At 42.2% G+C, this 17,637-nt stretch overlaps 1 protein-coding gene and 1 pseudogene across 1 annotated transcript; both read left to right on the forward strand.

The window, feature by feature from the left end:
- Positions 1 to 1,236: 1,236 nt before the first annotated feature.
- Positions 1,237 to 3,361, forward strand: LOC114184336. The gene is made up of 3 exons (XM_028071648.1): positions 1,237 to 2,072; positions 2,176 to 2,989; positions 3,041 to 3,361. The coding sequence occupies exons 1-3, from the start codon at positions 1,237 to 1,239 to the stop codon at positions 3,359 to 3,361; spliced, it is 1,971 nt and encodes a 656-aa protein (XP_027927449.1).
- A 10,017-nt stretch (positions 3,362 to 13,378) lies between these two features.
- Positions 13,379 to 16,865, forward strand: LOC114184828 (annotated as a pseudogene).
- Positions 16,866 to 17,637: the final 772 nt, after the last annotated feature.

Consider the following 17,637-nt stretch of genomic DNA (forward strand, 5'->3'; position numbering starts at 1 on the left):
TACCATGTATTGATAGGCCTATGATATTTCAAATATTTTATTATATTCGTATTGTTGTCACAACCAAAATTGATTATTGTACAGTACGTCCATCGGTTAATCGGTTCTACCAGCAAATCGCGTAGCATCGACAAAAGACCATTGGTCGAACGGTTCATGAATAAACTGTAGGACCATCGGTCGAACGGCTCGTGAATAAACTGTAGGACCATCGGTCAAACGGTTAAGCAAATAAGTCAACAGCCAACCACATTCGGGCCCATCGGTCCATCGGTAACACCTAATCGAGCGATCCTTAATGACATATCGGTCGATCGGACAAACACGAATAACACCTAACCATAACAAATGACAAATTGATCAATCTCTTTAGACTTGTGTAATCCTCCACATGCGTCCGTCGGTCGATCAGGCATACACAAATCGTTCACTTGTTAAAAACAGTATAACTAACCCAGTCAAGCGGCCATCGGTTGTACGGTCAAACAACCAGTCAATCGGGTTAATTAACATTAAACGAGTCAGTAATCTTGATTAAAGAGTCATTGGGCCATGATTAAGAAACCTTAATCACAGGCCCACACCGAAAACTATAAATAGGGCCCAAAGGTAGGTTGGTGAGGATCTTAATTTCGCATTTATTGCAGCAGATATATTGATACACCGATCGATCCTTTACTGACTTAAGCATTGGAGCCCTTTAGACAGGTACCTCGATCATCATCCCAGCCGATCGAGCTAAGGAGTGGATTTTCTCGGAGTTATCGTCGCAGTGGATAGTAGAGTAAGCTTGAAGAGATTCTTTAGTAGGCGCTTGGTCCCTACACCCGAAACATTTTGGCGCCCACCGTGGGGCCGAGTAGTCTTCTTTAAGAGAATACCCTTATGGTGACCACAAGGAACCGGAACAGCAACATAGACGGAGGTAGAATGGCAGATGATCAAGCAGACACTAGGGAGATGATAAGGGCGATGCAGTAGAGGATGGATGAGATGCAGAGGAATTATGAAGTGCAGATGCAGATCTTGCGGGAGGAGAACGCCATCCTAAGGCGGAAGGAAGAAGGAATCCCGTCGACGCCTACCGTACCCGACCCGCTCAGGTTAAGTCCGGTGCAGCAGCACCGAGATGCCAAACGGGTGGTGGAGAGTCGTCCTCCACCAACAGGACAGGAGCAATCACAGCCGGCTCGGGTTGAGAAGACGTAGGCTTCGAGGGGAAATTTGTCACACACGATGGCGGAGAGCTCGGGAGCAAACGATGGGGGCCGCCCATCGCGTCAACCGATCCCCGCGTCGGGATTCTCCCCTTTTACATCGTACATTTTGGAGACGCCGCTGCCGGAGAAGTGGAAAATCCCAACGTTCGACAAGTACGATGGCACGACTAATCCAGACAATCACATGCGGGTCTTCGTGCATCAGATGATGTTCCACGCAGTTAGTGACCCCATCTGGTGTCGTGTTTTCTCGACTTCTTTGACAGGGGAGGCGTTGAAATGGTTTTCCGAGCTGTCGGCCGGTAGTATTGACTCTTTTGCCACTCTGAAGGCAAGGTTTATCACACAATTCGCGCCCCTGAAGCCGGCCATTCTGACGGTCGATAACCTAGTGAACATCCGGCAGGAAGATGGGGAATCGCTGAGGAGTTATCTCGATCGGTACAATCGGATGTCAGTCAAGATAAAGGATCTCAGCGACGAAATCGCTCGGCATCACTTCTCATATGGGCTCCAACCGAGAGTTTTCGCGGACAAGATAAGCCGCAAGAAATCGAAGACGATGGAGGAGATGAGGGAACGAGCGGCCAAGTTCATACAGATGGAAGATATGCAAGAGTTCCGGGTGAAGAAGAGGGAGAAGGAGGATGCCGCAACCCCGAAGCCGGCCGCACCTCGGCCAAACAGACCTTTGGCACGGCCCAGCGAGAAGAAACCACCGAAGTTCACGACGTACACCCCCTTGGCCGTTCCTAGGACTAGGATCCTACAAGAAGCTTTCAGCGCCGAGTCACTTCCCGCGGCCAGAAAGAAGCCCCCACCACTCGATGTCGACGGTAGTAAGCACTGCCAGTACCATCGGACGATCGGCCACACTACTGAAGAGTGCCACACGCTCCGCAACAAAATCGAAGAGCTTTTCGGTAGAGACATTTGAAGAAGTATATTCGACAAGATCGTCCTCCGCAAAACCCGGTGAGGAACAGAAGCCCAGTAAGAAGAGCCCCCCGGCCCGGTGGGAGAAGCGGAGAGAGCCCGAACCTGAGAGGCGAAGGAGAGGACCGTCTCGGGCGCATCATAGCCCAAGGAGGAGCCGCAGTCGGAGCCACGATAAACCCCTCAGGGGTTATATCAATACCATCTCCGGAGGTTTCGCCGGAGGAGGATCGAGCTCAGCAGCTCGAAAGAGGCACGTTCGGGCGCTAAAGTCGGTTCATCTGGTGGAAAAGAAGATCCGGTCGATGCCCCCCATCACGTTTACGGACGACGACTTCAAGGCGCCCGACCCTGATCATGATGATCCGATGGTCATCTCTATAGAGGTAGCCAAGTACGGGATTGGGAAGGTGCTGGTTGACCAAGGAAGTTCCGTCAACATCTTATACTGGAAGACTTTCCGGAAGATGAACCTGTCTGAGGATCTAATCGTCCCATATAACGAGCAGATCGTCGGTTTCTCTGGCGAGCGAGTTGACACAAGGGGCTACCTGGACCTTCGTACCAAGATCGGCTCGCGGAAGGACGGCCGAGAGGTAAGGGTTAGATTCCTTTTAGTTGAAGCTAACACCTCCTACAATGTATTGTTAGGGAGACCTTGTCTGAACGCGTTCGGAGCGATCGTATCCACTCTGCACCTAGCCATGAAGTTCCCGTCGGACAAGGGGACAATATGCACGGTGCACGCAGATCAACAAATCGCCAGGCAGTGCTATGCCGCAGGATTGAGGATCACTCCTTATAGTCGTCCGCGGAAGCAGCACCGCTCAGAGGTAGCCATGACAGACCTTGACCCCCGAACAAACACAGAGGATCGGTTATAGCCAGAAGGAGAAATCAAGGAGATCCCGCTCGGGAGCCAACCCGGACAAGTCACCAAGATTGGGGGAGCCCTAAACGCGGAGGAAGAAGAGCTCCTAAGGGCGGTGATCTTGGAGAACAAAGATCTGTTCGCATGGTCGAGCGCTGACATGCCGGGCGTCCACCCTGATGTAATGTCCCATAAGCTGGCCATCTTCCGGGAAGCCCGCCCGGTTGCTCAAAAGAAGAGAAAAATGGGAGAGGAGCGTAGGAGAGCGGTCGAGGAGGAGGTCAGGAAGCTAGAGGGAGCTGGTTTCATCAAAGAGATCAAGTATACTACGTGACTAGCTAACGTGGTCATGGTGAAGAAGAAGAGCGGGAAGTGGAGGATGTGCACAGATTTCACCGATCTCAACAAGGCCTGCCCGAAGGACGCATACCCGTTACCCAGCATCGATCGGCTGGTGGATGGGGCCTCAGGACACAACTTCCTGAGCTTCCTGGATGCGTACTCAGGGTACAACCAAATCCCTATGTATGGCCCGGATAGATCCAAAACGGCGTTCATTACAGATCGAGCAAATTTCTGCTACGAGGTCATGCCGTTCGGTCTGAAGAACGCGGGGGCAACCTATCAGAGGCTGATGGACCGGGTTTTCAGGGGGTAGATCGGTCGGTCCATGGAGGTGTACGTGGACGACATGGTCGTGAAGTCGCAAACTGCCGAAGACCACGTGCACGACCTCGGTGAGGTCTTCCACCAAGTGCGCAAATACAATATGCGTCTCAACCCTGAGAAGTGTGTCTTCGGGGTGCCGGCCGGGAAATTCCTGGGTTTCATGCTGACCGCCCGAGGCATAGAGGCAAACCCGGACAAGTGCGCCGCTATTACTGAGATGAGAAGCCCCAAGAACCTGAAGGAGGTCCAGCGGTTGATAGGGCGGCTAACCTCTCTGGCACGTTTCTTACCCAGGCTGACGGAGAAGGTCAGACCGATCCTGAAGATCATGAAAAAGCAGACTGCAGAAAAGTGGGACGGTCAATGCGAGGCGGCGTTTCAGCAAATAAAGGTGATGATCAGCAGTCCCCCAATAATGAGCCGACCGGTAGAAGGATTGCCCCTGCAGTTATACCTGTCGGTGTCAGACGACACGATCAGCGCGGCTTTAATACAAGAAATCCCGGAGCAACGACCTGTTTACTTTATCAGTCAGGTGTTGCAGAGCGCAGAAACAAGGTATCAGTTGATAGAGAAGATAGCCTTGGCACTATTGACAGCTGCACGCCGACTATGCCAATACTTCCAAAGTCACCAGGTGATCGTCTGCACCGATCATCCCATAGCCAAGATACTCCGGAAGCCCGACTTAGCCGGTAGAATGATCGCCTGGTCGGTCGAGTTATCCGAGTTCGGGCTCAAGTACGAACCCAGAGGATCTGTCAAAGGACAACATTTGGCAGACTTTGCAGCTGAACTCCACGGATCGATCCCCCCGTCGGAGCATACGTGGGTTCTCTTTGTCGATGGATCATCGGATAAACGCAATGCTGGAGCAGGGATCGTCATTAAAGGACCGAGCGGTTTCACGGTTGAACACTCCTTACAGTTCAAGTTTAAAGCCTCGAACAACCAAGCAGAATACGAAGCGTTGATCGCCGAGCTAAGGCTAGCAAAAGACTTAGGAGCGACGAAATTAAAGTGCAACACTGATTCGAAGCTTGCGGTCGGACAGGTACAGGGAGAATATCAGGTTAAGGATGACTTGCTGCTCCAGTACTATCATAAAGTGGTCGAAGTCATGAAGGAATTCGAAGAGATTACCATCCACCACATCCCCCGAGCGGAAAATACTAGAGCCGATAGGCTGTCTAAGCTGGCGGAAGGAAAAGAGAAGGAGCAGCTGAAAACAATCATCAAGCAAACCCTGATGAGACCCTCAGAAGGGGAATGCACTGCGGCAGACCGGTCGGCAGATTGGGTAGGGGAGGTACGAGAACTGTTAAAAAGGTGCGAGGCGAGAGAAGAAGTGAGCCCGACAGAGAGACGACGAGCGCTCCGATTCGTAGTCATCGGAGAAGACCTATACAAGAGGGGCTTCACAGCGCCGCTCCTCAAGTGCTTATCAGAAGATGAAGCCGGGTACGTTATGAACGAGGTCCACAATGGCATTTGTGGAATGCACACCGGTCGAAGGACGATGAAAGCGAGGATACTCCGAGCGGGTTATTTTTGGCCAACCATGGAGCAGGACTATGAAGTCATGATACGCAAGTGCGAGGGATGCCAAGCCCATGGAAACGATGTTAAGAGGCCCCCAACCGAATTACATAGCCTGACAGCCCCATGGCCATTTGCACAGTGGGGAATGGACATCGTCGGGCCTTTCCCCGTCGGCAGAGCGCAGAAGAAATTCATACTTGTTGCAGTGGACTATTTCACCAAATGGGTCGAAGTAGAGGCACTAGCCAACATCACCGCTCGGCAGGTCCACTCTTTCGTCTGGCGCAACATCATATGCCGCTTCGGCCTTCCCCACACAATCATCACTGATAACGGCCGTCAGTTCATCGACAAGAGGCTGAAGGACTTTTATAAGCAAGTGGGGATACGCCATGTGACAAGCTCGGTCGAGCATCCCCAGACCAATGGCCAGGCTGAGGCCATGAACAAGATCATAGTGACGGAGTTGAAGAAAAGGTTGGGAGAAACCAAAGGAGCTTGGGTGGACGAGCTGCCGCAAGTCCTTTGGGCCTACCGGTGCACCCCGCACGGGACGACGGGGGAATCTCCTTTCAACCTGACATATGGAACAGACGCTATGCTGCCAGTTGAAGTGGGGGAGCCAACTCTTCGGCGGGACATCCAAGATCTCGAGGTAAACTGTGGACGCCTGCGCGAGGAGTTGGACTGGACGACCGAGCGTAGAGAGCGAGCGGCCGTGCGAGCTGAATCATGCAAGAGGATGGTGGCGAGGAGGTATAACGCGAAGGTTAAACCAAGGAGCTTCGTCCGAGGGGACTTGGTGTGGAGGAAGACTAACGAAGCACGCAAAAAGTCAGCACAAGGAAAGCTGGCACCAAATTGGGAGGGTCCGTTTCGCGTGACCGAAAGCCTGCAGAACGGAGCCTATCGGCTAGAATGCCTGAGTGGCAGAGAAATATCGAACACATGGAACGCGTCGCACCTAAAAATGTACTATAGTTGACATTGTCAATAAAATGAGCGCTTCGTGTAACTTCGTCTAACAGACTGACCGACGGGGCTCCCTACGGGACCCAAGCCAAGCCTGACCGATCAAGGCGCGGGTTTCCAAGAGGAAGCCCCGCTTGGTCAGCCCTGATCCAAGTGATCTAATTAACCCCACGGGTAAATAAGTGACACGAGCTGTCCTACCCGATCGAGGTCCTATACCTACGATCTAAACTATTAAAATTGAACGCGCAAAGGTCAACCCTCTGGGGCAGATAATCAAGACAACTTTACAAGAAACTTGAAAATTACATGTCGATCGTCCGACTAGTTCGATACCAGACGCAGCTAGTTAACAGAAATAGCAAGTTAAACGATAACATGGCCGATCGCCAGCGCGAACAACGATAAAAGAAATATGGCCGATCGCCAGCGCGAAGCAATAAACAAACGAAGACAGATAAAAGCTAGCAGATGAAATAAGGAGAAGGCGTTTAATATTTACATAATGTTTGTCAAAAAATGGCCTAATAAACGATCGAACGCGATCAGCCGCATGGTCGATCGGGCTCGATCGGTTATGTCAAAATACAGACCAAAATACAAATTAAGTGTGGGCAGGAGGATCGTTGACCTCGTCCAACCAGTCGAATACCCTTTCCAGTTTTCCTTCAACGACCCCCAGATGAACATCAAACCGGTCGGGGGAGCACTTGTAATAAAAGACGGCTTGATCAACAGCATTCTGGAAGCCCGCCTCGTACTGAGCAAATACTTGCTCGTCGGCCACTCGTAGCTCGGCCTGGAACTCCTTGGCTTTTTTCTGTCAGTCCGAGGCTGATCCGGCGGCAGCCATGTGCTCCAGCGTCAGATCGTCAAAACGTCGCTGGAGCTTGCGAAGTTCCTCAGCAGCTTCACTTGCCTTCGCCTGCTCCGCCTTTGCTCGATCGTCGGCAGCCTTTAGCAGACCGGCACACTTAGCATGTTCAGCCTTGATGCCGTTCAACCGGTCGAACTGAGCCTTCAGGTCCGACGCCGATGCCTTAACCTCACTGAGCTCCATCTTTGCCGCGACGAGCTCTTTTTCCAAGCTCTCCATCCTGCTCCGGTCGGGGCGAGGAAACTTTGTGTATATGGCAGCAAGCCTAAGGGTCAGTTCCCCGGCGGTTCGAAGGGCTTCCTCTTCGGACACATCTTTGAGTATGTCCGTCACCCGAGGTCCCAACTGAAAGGATACCTCCTCGTCGAGTCGGACGTCGGCGCCGAGGAGGGCGTCAACCAGCGATCCGGACGCCTCCCCCTTTCTATTTTTCTTGGACGGCCGACCGGTGGGAGAGTCGTCTCTCTTAGACTTCTTCCCCCTGTCCGCCGCAGCACCCGCAGCGCCGGAGCCGGGAGGCTTCACAATAAAACGGGGTTTGGACACGACACCCGAGGCTCCAGTCGGAGCGGTGGTGGCAGGGACACGACCGGTTGAAGGGGCAGCAGGGACACTCTGGAGTGGCGCTACCTCCTCAGCAGTATCCTCTTCCCTCCGCCGACTCTTAGCACGAGCCAGAAACTTGACGTTAGAAACGGTCGTCCGGGCCATAATATCTGCAAAACAACAAAATAAATAAGTTAACTGCAACCAATATAACGATCGGGAAGATCAGAACAACTAACCATAAACCGCCCTCGGCAAATTCGGGGAGCGGAGGCATTGGATCCGTGGCCGCGGGGGGATCTTGTCAGGTAGGGTCTTGAGGACGGCCAGATCGGCCCGCTCGGCAGGAGTCAACCGCTCCTCAGCCCAGGCATCGGTAGGAGGGGGGAACGCCGTCCAGTACAAAGGGAACTTCGGCCGATTTTGCTCATCAAAAATATATTTCCTTCCCTTACCGGGAATCGCGACCTTAAAAAAGCCGGTCTAAACCCTTGTAGGAAGCAAGGTAGAGGGTGAGCAAGCTCTTGTTCGCCCCGAGAAAAGAAACCCAACCTTTTGACGCCGTCGGTCGAGTCTTGTAGAAGTGAAGGAACAAGGACATGGTTGGTGTCAGGCCGGCCGCTCGGCATAAAACGTCGAAGGCTTGCATCGACGCCCAGGCGTTCGGGTGTATTTGGGTCGGCGCACATTGAATCTGACGAAGGACCGCCATTTGCCACTCGGGGAACGACACGGTCAAACCCAAGTCCTGGAAGAGGCAAGCGTAGACGTAGAAAAACTCCAGCCGCTCCGCTCCCTTCCCATGGCAGACCCTCTCGTTGCTGGCACACACCTTAACCCAAAGGAGCCCGTCTTCCACTTCATCACCAAAGATCTTGGTCCGCTCCACCAGATCACCAAGGTCATTACCCCACTGGAACCTCGTCGCATGTGTGCGCGGCTCATAAGGGGCCCAATCGTACCCCTGTATCTCTGGCAGATTAGCTTGCTCCCCCTCGTCGTGAACGTCTATACTTATGACGTCCCCACTCTCGTCTGAAACCACAACCTGATCCACCGCCTCGGCGCCCGGTTGCTCAGCTTCCGGGCTGCTGCTAGGCTGAACGGGAGAATCCGTCGAGCTTGACAACCCCCCGAGCGAAGTCCCCGAGTCGGAAGAACTGAACAAGGCGGAGATCGACCCGCCGCCCCCAGACGTCCCGACCGCCCCACCCGACAAACCATCTGAACTTGATGCGCTAGAAGACATTTTTTACCTGCAAATAGAAGAAATCGATCGAAGACTCGGCTAGAAAGAGAAAGGAAAACGTGAAAATAACGACAACCACACAGACCTATTTATAGGGGGACCATGTGACACGTGGCAGTCTCAGAACCTTACGATCACGCGCAGATCAACGGACCATACTTCGCGACGCTTCAAATCATAACTGTCAGGCACGATCTACGAGGCAAGATAACCGTTGAGAGGCGCACCGACGGTCAATCGGCACAACGGTTCTACTAAACCTCCTCACTTCACTCCCATCGCTCGAGGCTGGGGGGGCTTGTGTACTGTACGCCCATCGGTCAATCGGTTCTACCAGCAAATCGCGTAGCATCGACAAAAGACCATCGGTTGAACGGCTCATGAATAAATTGTAGGACCATCGGTTGAACGGCTCGTGAATAAACTGTAGGACCATCGGTCAAACGGTTAAGCAAATAAGTCAACAGCCAACCACGTTCGGGCCCATCGGTCCATCGGTAACACCTAATCGAGCGATCCTTAATGACATATCGGTCGATCGGACAAACACGAATAACACCTAACCATAACAAATGACAAATTGATCAATCTCTTTAGACTTGTGTAATCCTCCACATGCGTCCGTCGGTCGATCAGGCATACACGAATCGTTCACTTGTTAAAAACAGTATAACTAACCCAGTCAAGCGGCCATCGGTTGTACGGTCAAACAACCAGTCAATCGGGTTAATTAACATTAAACGAGTCAGTAATCTTGATTAAAGAGTCATTGGGCCATGATTAAGAAACCTTAATCACAGGCCCACACCGAAAACTATAAATAGGGCCCAAAGGTAGGTTGGTGAGGATCTTAATTTCGCATTTATTGCAGCAGATATATTGATACACCGATCGGTCCTTTACTGACTTAAGCATCGGAGCCCTTTAGACAGGTACCCCGATCGTCATCCCAGCCGATCGAGCTAAGGAGTGAATTTTCTCGGAGTTATCGTCGCAATGGATAGTAGAATAAGCTTGAAGAGATTCTTTAGTAGGCGCTTGGTCCTTACACCCGAAACAATTATTATATTTTATATGCCTTTTTGTGGTCAAGCCGACGATAAGCAATAAACAACTCTTGATCTCCATTTGGTCAACGAAAAATGGCTTTGTATCAGCGATATTGGTGTCATCCACATAACTATCATTGGACTGACATCATCTTGTTGTTTAAGTCGACTTTGGCCTTGTGACATCCCATTTTGGCCAACTCCAAAATTTTTGTAGTCACTTGTAAATAATATTGACCAAAGAAAGTTAATCAGCTAATAAAATTGATTTCAATTTTCTTATTTCTTTTTGTTTATCCTCTATTAATTATAAACTATAAATATAGGAAAAAAATGTTCTAGTGAAATCTCCAAACTATCCTCTTCTTCTTTCACTCGGCACCAATATTGTAGATCATTGATAGATTGAACTGCTTCAAACAGTGGCGGATGTTTTGAGGGGCAGGGAGGGGCCATGGCACCCCCTCCCTTCTTTTTTTTTTTTTATATTATATGTAATTTAGAAAATTTTAATATTTTTTAAAAAATTTAAATGATATGTAGTTTATATTAAAAAAATATGATTATTAAATTAGGTATTTTTTTAATTTTTTATAAAGTATAACATTTAATAATAATAAATGATAAAACATAAATCAAATATAATAAAAATTAAAAATATTTATTAAGATATCTTTTTGAGAGATATATCTCTTATTCTCACATGTTTTTTTTCGTTTTTAGAAAAAAAAGTTAGATACAAACTTATTATTTTTTTCTTTTAATTTTATTATAATTGAAGAAAAAAAAATTCTCATATCTTACTTCATCCTGAAATATTTGTTTAATAGTTAGCATTATTTTTTATCTTATGAGTCTTATATTTATTTTTTATGAATATAGAAGTAAAAGTAATGTATGATGTGTTTTTTCATAATGGATTTTGAATTGTGACTTTATTATCATAGATTTTTTTAGGAATTCTCATTTTTTTAATAGATTGTAATAACTTATTTTTTGATTTTAATCATTTTTAGGAACTCTCAATCTTTTATTAGGTTGTGATAAATATTAATGAAGAATAAGATAATAGATTCATTGTTTTAAAGTGATAAAAGGAAAGCTACATGTGAAGATGAAAACAAGACTAATTCAATTTTTTACATATTCTGAAACATAGTACTAATGATCATATTGTTCAATTAGAAGATCCTTTTCTTAAAGTTCAATGAGTTACATGAGAAATTTCCTATTAATTATTTAGAAAGGTTTTCATATTTATATTAAAAGAAATAGCTGAAAATTTTAGTTTTTATTTAATTATTGATGAATTCAAGAATATGAAAAAATAATACTTTAGATATGTGTGATTTGTTTTGTAGTTATGGTTATATTAAATTATGTATTAAGTTTTATTGTATAGTGACAATAATTAAAAATATAAATTTTGAGTATATTTTTTGGCTCCTCCAATATTATTGGGCAAGATCCGCCACTGGCTTCAAATGCTCCGATACAATTTCATTTCTATTTTCTTTCATTTGGGTGGTGTTTTCGTTCACAATCTCGATTGCACCTTTGGAAGAAATTTTTGTAGGGTTGTTTTGTTAATGTGTGCGTTTTATCCGTGTAGAGATTTCTGGATTGTAATCTGCATTGTGCTTGGGGGTTTATGCGAGAAGTTCATTTTTTAGGGTTTGTGGTTTTGGTTTGGAATTGTGTCTAGTTGGTATGCATTGTGTATTTATATTCGTGTAGGATGAATTTCAATTTCGCGTAGAGATTCAAGGACTAAAAACATACTAAATCCATATTCTTTTGTCTAATATTTAAATATTTTTACTATTTCTCTTTTTTTTATTTATCATATATTTTCTTTTCCAATGATAATATTTAACATTATTAATTTAAGTATTTAATAACATAAACTTTTCATCTATTAGGTAATATAAAAAATTTTATCTTCTTTATTCTATTATTATTAATTTTGTTTCATTTGAAGAATTCTTTTATTTCGCTAAAATAATTTTCTTTATCTATCAATTATCGATTAAGTTGATATTTGAAGAGTTTTCTTAAATCTTTAAGTTATTTTTAATCTTATCATACTCTTAATTTTCTTTATTTTCCTTTGTATGATTTCATCTAATAGTCTCTCAAATTGTTTTTAAGACACACATTTGATAACTTTTTTAATATTTTTATTTGTTGTTTATTTCTATAATGTAGAATACTACTTTGATATTTTGTATATAATTATTTTTATTTTCTAACTCATTATCATATGTGTAATTTTATTATTTTAATTGTATAAATAAATTTTATTTACTATAATATAATAATTTAATGTAATTGTTATGAATTTTTTTTATCACCATCCAACATATATTGAAATTCAAAAAATGAAATATCTAGGTTAAAATAATTCATTATCATACGTGTAATTTTATATACTATAATATGATAATTTAATGTAATCATCATGAATCTTTTTTATCATCATCCAACATATATTAAAGTTTAAAAGATGAAATATCTATGTTAAAATATTATTATTATTATTATTCTTAGTTTAATCTTTATTCTTTGTATGATTTTAATCAAGTGATGTAATATAACTTTTATTAGTGTATAAAAGAAGAGATTTTATTAGAATATAAAAATTGAATTAAATAGACATTTAAAATAAATTTTAATTTAAATATTTATTTTCCTTTTATATCTTTTTAAAAATATTTATTTTTCAACTAGGTTAAATTAATCTTTGCAAATTTAATAAAAACTTTGGTTGTCATGAAATTTTATTTGGTATTCTAATTTGAAATATATATAAATATAATATAATTTATTTCTAAATATTTGATCTGAAAAAAACAACATTCCATTTAATATTTAATTATATTACGTTTCTTTTACCGTAATATTTTATGTTTTATTATTTGATAAAAATGAATTAATGCATATTAAAATAATAAGAGAGCGGGTATGAATACATGTAGCGGTATATACACGTCACTACATTTTCTTTTCTTATATGATACTAATTTTGTCAAACATTTATAGTTTAATGAATTTGCTTAACAGGTAGAAGTTGTAAATTTAAAGGTCCTTTTTAAGCTTTTGTTTAACTTAATTAATAACCAATTTTGTTGTGTTAACCCTAAAAAGGTAATGAAGATTGGTCTCTTGTAGGCACTTGCAAGATGTTATGGAGAAACGCCAACTTGCAGAAGTGTATATGTCTGTCATCTTGCAGAAGTGTATTTGTCTATTGTCATTCATCGTGAGCGCCACGGTAGAAGGAACACACCAAATTACAGAAGACTTGCAGAAGTCTATTTATGTATCATTTTCAGATCATCTTAACTATGTCAATAATTATTTTTAAATAACATTAGGGAAAAATATTGAAAAAGATAATTAGGTAAATGTAGAAGCATCACCATATGTAGACCTCTGAAAGTTTAATCATCTTCTCAAATTTATCCAAACCCGAAGAGTTCTGTTAGAGAATCAGTGATTGAAGAATTCATCCATAGCAGCCACGATGTTCTTATTTCCAACGCTTCAGTCATTATGTCTGTTTCTACTTCTAATGGTCATTTCTCTCCATGCACCATTCTCTTCCTCACTCTCACTTCAACACACAGAAGCCAACGCTTTGTTGAAGTGGAAAGCAAGCCTTCACAACCCAAGTCAAAAGTTGCTATCTTCATGGAATAATGGCAATACTTCATGCAATTGGCTTGGAATTGCTTCTGACCACACAGGATCAGTCTCCAACATCAATCTTACAAACATTGGATTAAGTGGTACGCTTCAAACTCTCAACTTTTCATCACTTCCAAACATCCTCACTCTAGATATCAGTCATAACTTCTTCGGTGGAAGTATTCCTCCTCAAGTTGGGGTGTTGTCCAAACTCACTCATCTTGATTTAAGTCACAATCATCTCACTGGACCAATTCCTTCTCAAATAACTCGGTTGGTCAGTCTTCAAATTTTATATTTGGAAAGCAATGTTTTTGATGGTTCTATTCCTGAAGAAATAGGTGAATTAAAGAATTTGAGAGAGATTACCATTCGATTTGCCAATCTCACGGGGACTATCCCAAATTCTATTGGAAAGCTATCATTCTTGTCATATCTTAGCTTTCGGAATTGCAGTCTCACAGGGTCTATTCCAAAATCTATTGGAAATTTGACCAGTCTGTTAATTCTAGATTTTTCCTTGAACAACCTTTATGGAAATATTCCTCAAGAAATTGAAATGCTAACACATTTGTATCAACTTGATTTGTCCGAGAACCTTTTGTCAGGTACAATCCCCCCTACAATTGGAAATCTGAGCAATTTATTATTTGTCTACTTGTATGGCAACTATTTATCTGGTTCCATTCCTAATGAAGTGGGAAAACTCCATTCTCTTTTGACGATCCAATTGCTAGGTAATAATCTCTCTGGACCAATCCCATCTTCCATCGGTAACTTGGTCAATTTGGATTCTATTCGCCTTGACAGAAACAAACTCTCTGGAACAATTCCTTCCACTATTGGTAACTTGACAAAGCTCACCACACTTGCTTTATTCTCAAATAAGCTTAGTGGACGCATCCCAATACAAATGAATATGCTTAACAACCTAGAAAATTTGCAATTATATGACAATAATTTCATTGGTCAATTGCCTCACAATGTTTGCATTAGTGGAAAGTTGATATGTTTTGGTGTTGCTAGTAACTTTTTCACAGGTGCAGTACCCAAGAGTTTGAAGAATTGCTTCAGTCTCATTAGAGTTAGGCTTCAACAAAACCAATTGACAGGAAATATAACAGAGGATTTTGGTGTATATCCAAACTTGGATTACATAGAACTCAGTGATAATAACTTTTATGGCCATCTTTCCACAAAATGGGGAAAATGTCATAATCTCACGAGCCTCAAAATCTCCAACAATAATCTATCTGGAAGCATTCCAAAAGAACTAACTCTGGCAACCAATTTACATGTACTTGAATTGTCTTCAAATCACCTCGTAGGAGACATTCCTGAAGATTTAGGTAATTTGACCAACTTATTCAAGCTCTCTCTCAATAATAATAATCTTTCAGGAAATGTTCCTATACAAATAGCATCATTGCTAGATCTTGACACTTTAGACCTTGGATCAAATAGTTTTTCTGGCTTAATTCCAACTCAACTTGGTAATTTGGTCAAGTTATTACACTTAAATTTGAGTCGAAATAAATTTACAGAAAATATTTCATCCGAGTTTGGTAAATTAATACATCTTCAAAGTCTCGATCTTAGCATGAACACTTTGAGTGGAAAAATACCAACACTGCTTGGAGAGTTGAAAAGCTTAGAAACGTTAAATCTCTCACACAATTATCTTTCAGGGGATCTCTCCAGCCTTAATGAGATGATAAGCTTGATATCTATTGATGTATCATATAACCAATTAGAGGGTCCACTTCCGAACATTTCAGCCTTCAATACGGCTACAATTGAAGCATTGAGAAACAATAAAGGCTTGTGTGGTAATGTCTCAGGCTTGGAACCATGTCCAACATCACCTCACAAATATGAAAATCATAAGAGTAATAGAGTCATATTGGTATTTTTACCCATTGGTTTGGGCACTTCCACGCTAGCATTATTTTTCTTCGGAGTCTCATATTATCTTTATCGAAGCTCAAAGACAAAAGAACATCAAGATGAAGAATCACCAGGTCAAAATCTATTTTCGATATGGAGTTTTGATGGAAAGATGGTGTATGAGAACATAATTGAAGCCACAGAAGAGTTTGACAACAAACATCTCATTGGAGTTGGAGGACAGGGAAGTGTTTACAAAGCTGAATTACAAACAGGTCAAGTTCTTGCCGTTAAGAAACTCCATTCAGTACAAGATGGAGAAATTTGCAATGTTAAAGCTTTCAGAAGTGAAATTCAAGCTTTGAATGAGATTCGACACCGTAACATTGTGAAGTTATATGGGTATTGTTCTCATTCCCGATTCTCATTTTTGGTGTACGAGTTCTTGGAAAGGGGAAGCATAGATAAGATTTTAAAAGATGATGAAGAGGCAATTGCATTCAATTGGGAAAGGAGGGTTGATGCCATTAAAGGTGTAGCAAATGCTTTAAGCTATATGCATCATGATTGTTCACCTCCAATTGTTCATCGAGATATATCAAGTAAGAATATTCTTTTGAATTTGGAGTATGTGGCTCATGTCTCAGATTTTGGAACAGCCAAGCTTCTTAATCCTAGTTCAACCAATTGGACCTCATTCGTGGGAACTTTTGGATATGCTGCTCCAGGTATTCCTTTCTTCTTTTATACTCAGACTATAATGATTCTGTAACTTTACTTGGTTAGTTTTATATTTGTTCCGAAAGATTTGATAGGTTTATTTTTGTGAAATATTATGATAACTCTTTTAATTTGGTACAGAACTTGCGTACACAATGGAAATAAATGAAAAATGCGATGTGTATAGCACTGGAAATAGTTTTTGGAGAGCACCCTGGAGAGTTTGTAACTTCGTTAGCGTCTTCATGGAATGTGATGGAGTCAACAAATGATATTTCTTCATTGATGAGTAAGTTAGATGAACGTCTGCCACATCCTGCAGAACCTATTGCTAAGGAGATAGATTCGATTATAAACATGACAAATGCTTGCTTGACTGAAAATCCTCGTTCTCGCCCTACCATGGACCAAGTTGCCAACTACTTTTCAAAGTAGAAGTCATCTTCATTCAATTGATTCCACATCGTGTTGAAGGAAGTTGAAAGGTTGAATTTACCGAATATGCATTGCATTGTAATTTTATTTCATGTCTTATGTTTCGTGACTATTCTTCTCTTTTGTTATATTCAGTTCAGTGTTGTGGGTTTGTTTTAAAAAAAAGTTGTTCCCTGTTTATATACAGTCTTGGTATGGCAAATCATACAAAGTGATGATTTATATTTGGTTAAAATACCTTTTCGTCTCAATTTTCGTCAAGTTTTTTGAAACAAGTCCTAATTTTGGTTTTGTGTTCAAATAGGTTCCAATTTTCGTCAATTTTGGTCAATTGGGTCCTTTTTTGCTAACACCGTTTAAATCATTAACGGCCATGAATAGTGACTGCCACGTGTCACTTCGTGGTTTTTTTGAATTTTTTTTTTTTTATTTTTTATTTTTTTAAATTTTTTTTTTAAATTTTTTTTAAATATACACGTGTCAACCCAAGAGTGTGCCACGTGTCACTTTGTGGTTTTTTTGAATTTTTTATTTTTTATTTTATTTTATTTTTTTGAATTATTTTTTAAATGTCCACGTGTCAATCTAGTAGTGTGCCACGTGTCAAATTTAACATTCTATATTCAATTTGGTCCCTATATTTGTTATTTTTGTTCAATTAGGTCCTAATTTTTGTTAAGATTAACCAATTTGGTCTCTATAGAAGATGTGACCAAATTTAATTTTTATATCAAAGTTATAATGATGTGAATTTTAATATATTAAATAAAGATATTTAATAAAAAATATGAATTTTAATATAAAAATTAAATTTGGTTTTAATTTGGAGAGGGACCAAATTGGTTAATGTTAACAAAAATTTGGACCTAATTGAACAAAAATAACAAATATAGGGACCAAATTGAATTTAGAACATTGACTTTGACACGTGGCACTCTACTGGGTTGACACGTGGACATTTAAAAAAAATTTAA

This window comes from Vigna unguiculata, chromosome 5, assembly GCF_004118075.2.
Source record: "Vigna unguiculata cultivar IT97K-499-35 chromosome 5, ASM411807v1, whole genome shotgun sequence".
NCBI classification, from domain to species: Eukaryota; Viridiplantae; Streptophyta; class Magnoliopsida; order Fabales; family Fabaceae; genus Vigna; species Vigna unguiculata.

Bases quoted from the DNA above. Each gene is read 5' to 3' on its own strand.
- LOC114184336 (XM_028071648.1), top strand. From the start codon at position 1,237: ATGGCGGAGAGCTCGGGAGCAAACGATGGGGGCCGCCCATCGCGTCAA. The intron at 2,073-2,175 runs GTACCATCGGAC...ATATTCGACAAG, and splicing joins GACGGTAGTAAGCACTGCCA to ATCGTCCTCCGCAAAACCCG. The intron at 2,990-3,040 runs GTAGCCATGACA...GATCGGTTATAG, and splicing joins GGAAGCAGCACCGCTCAGAG to CCAGAAGGAGAAATCAAGGA.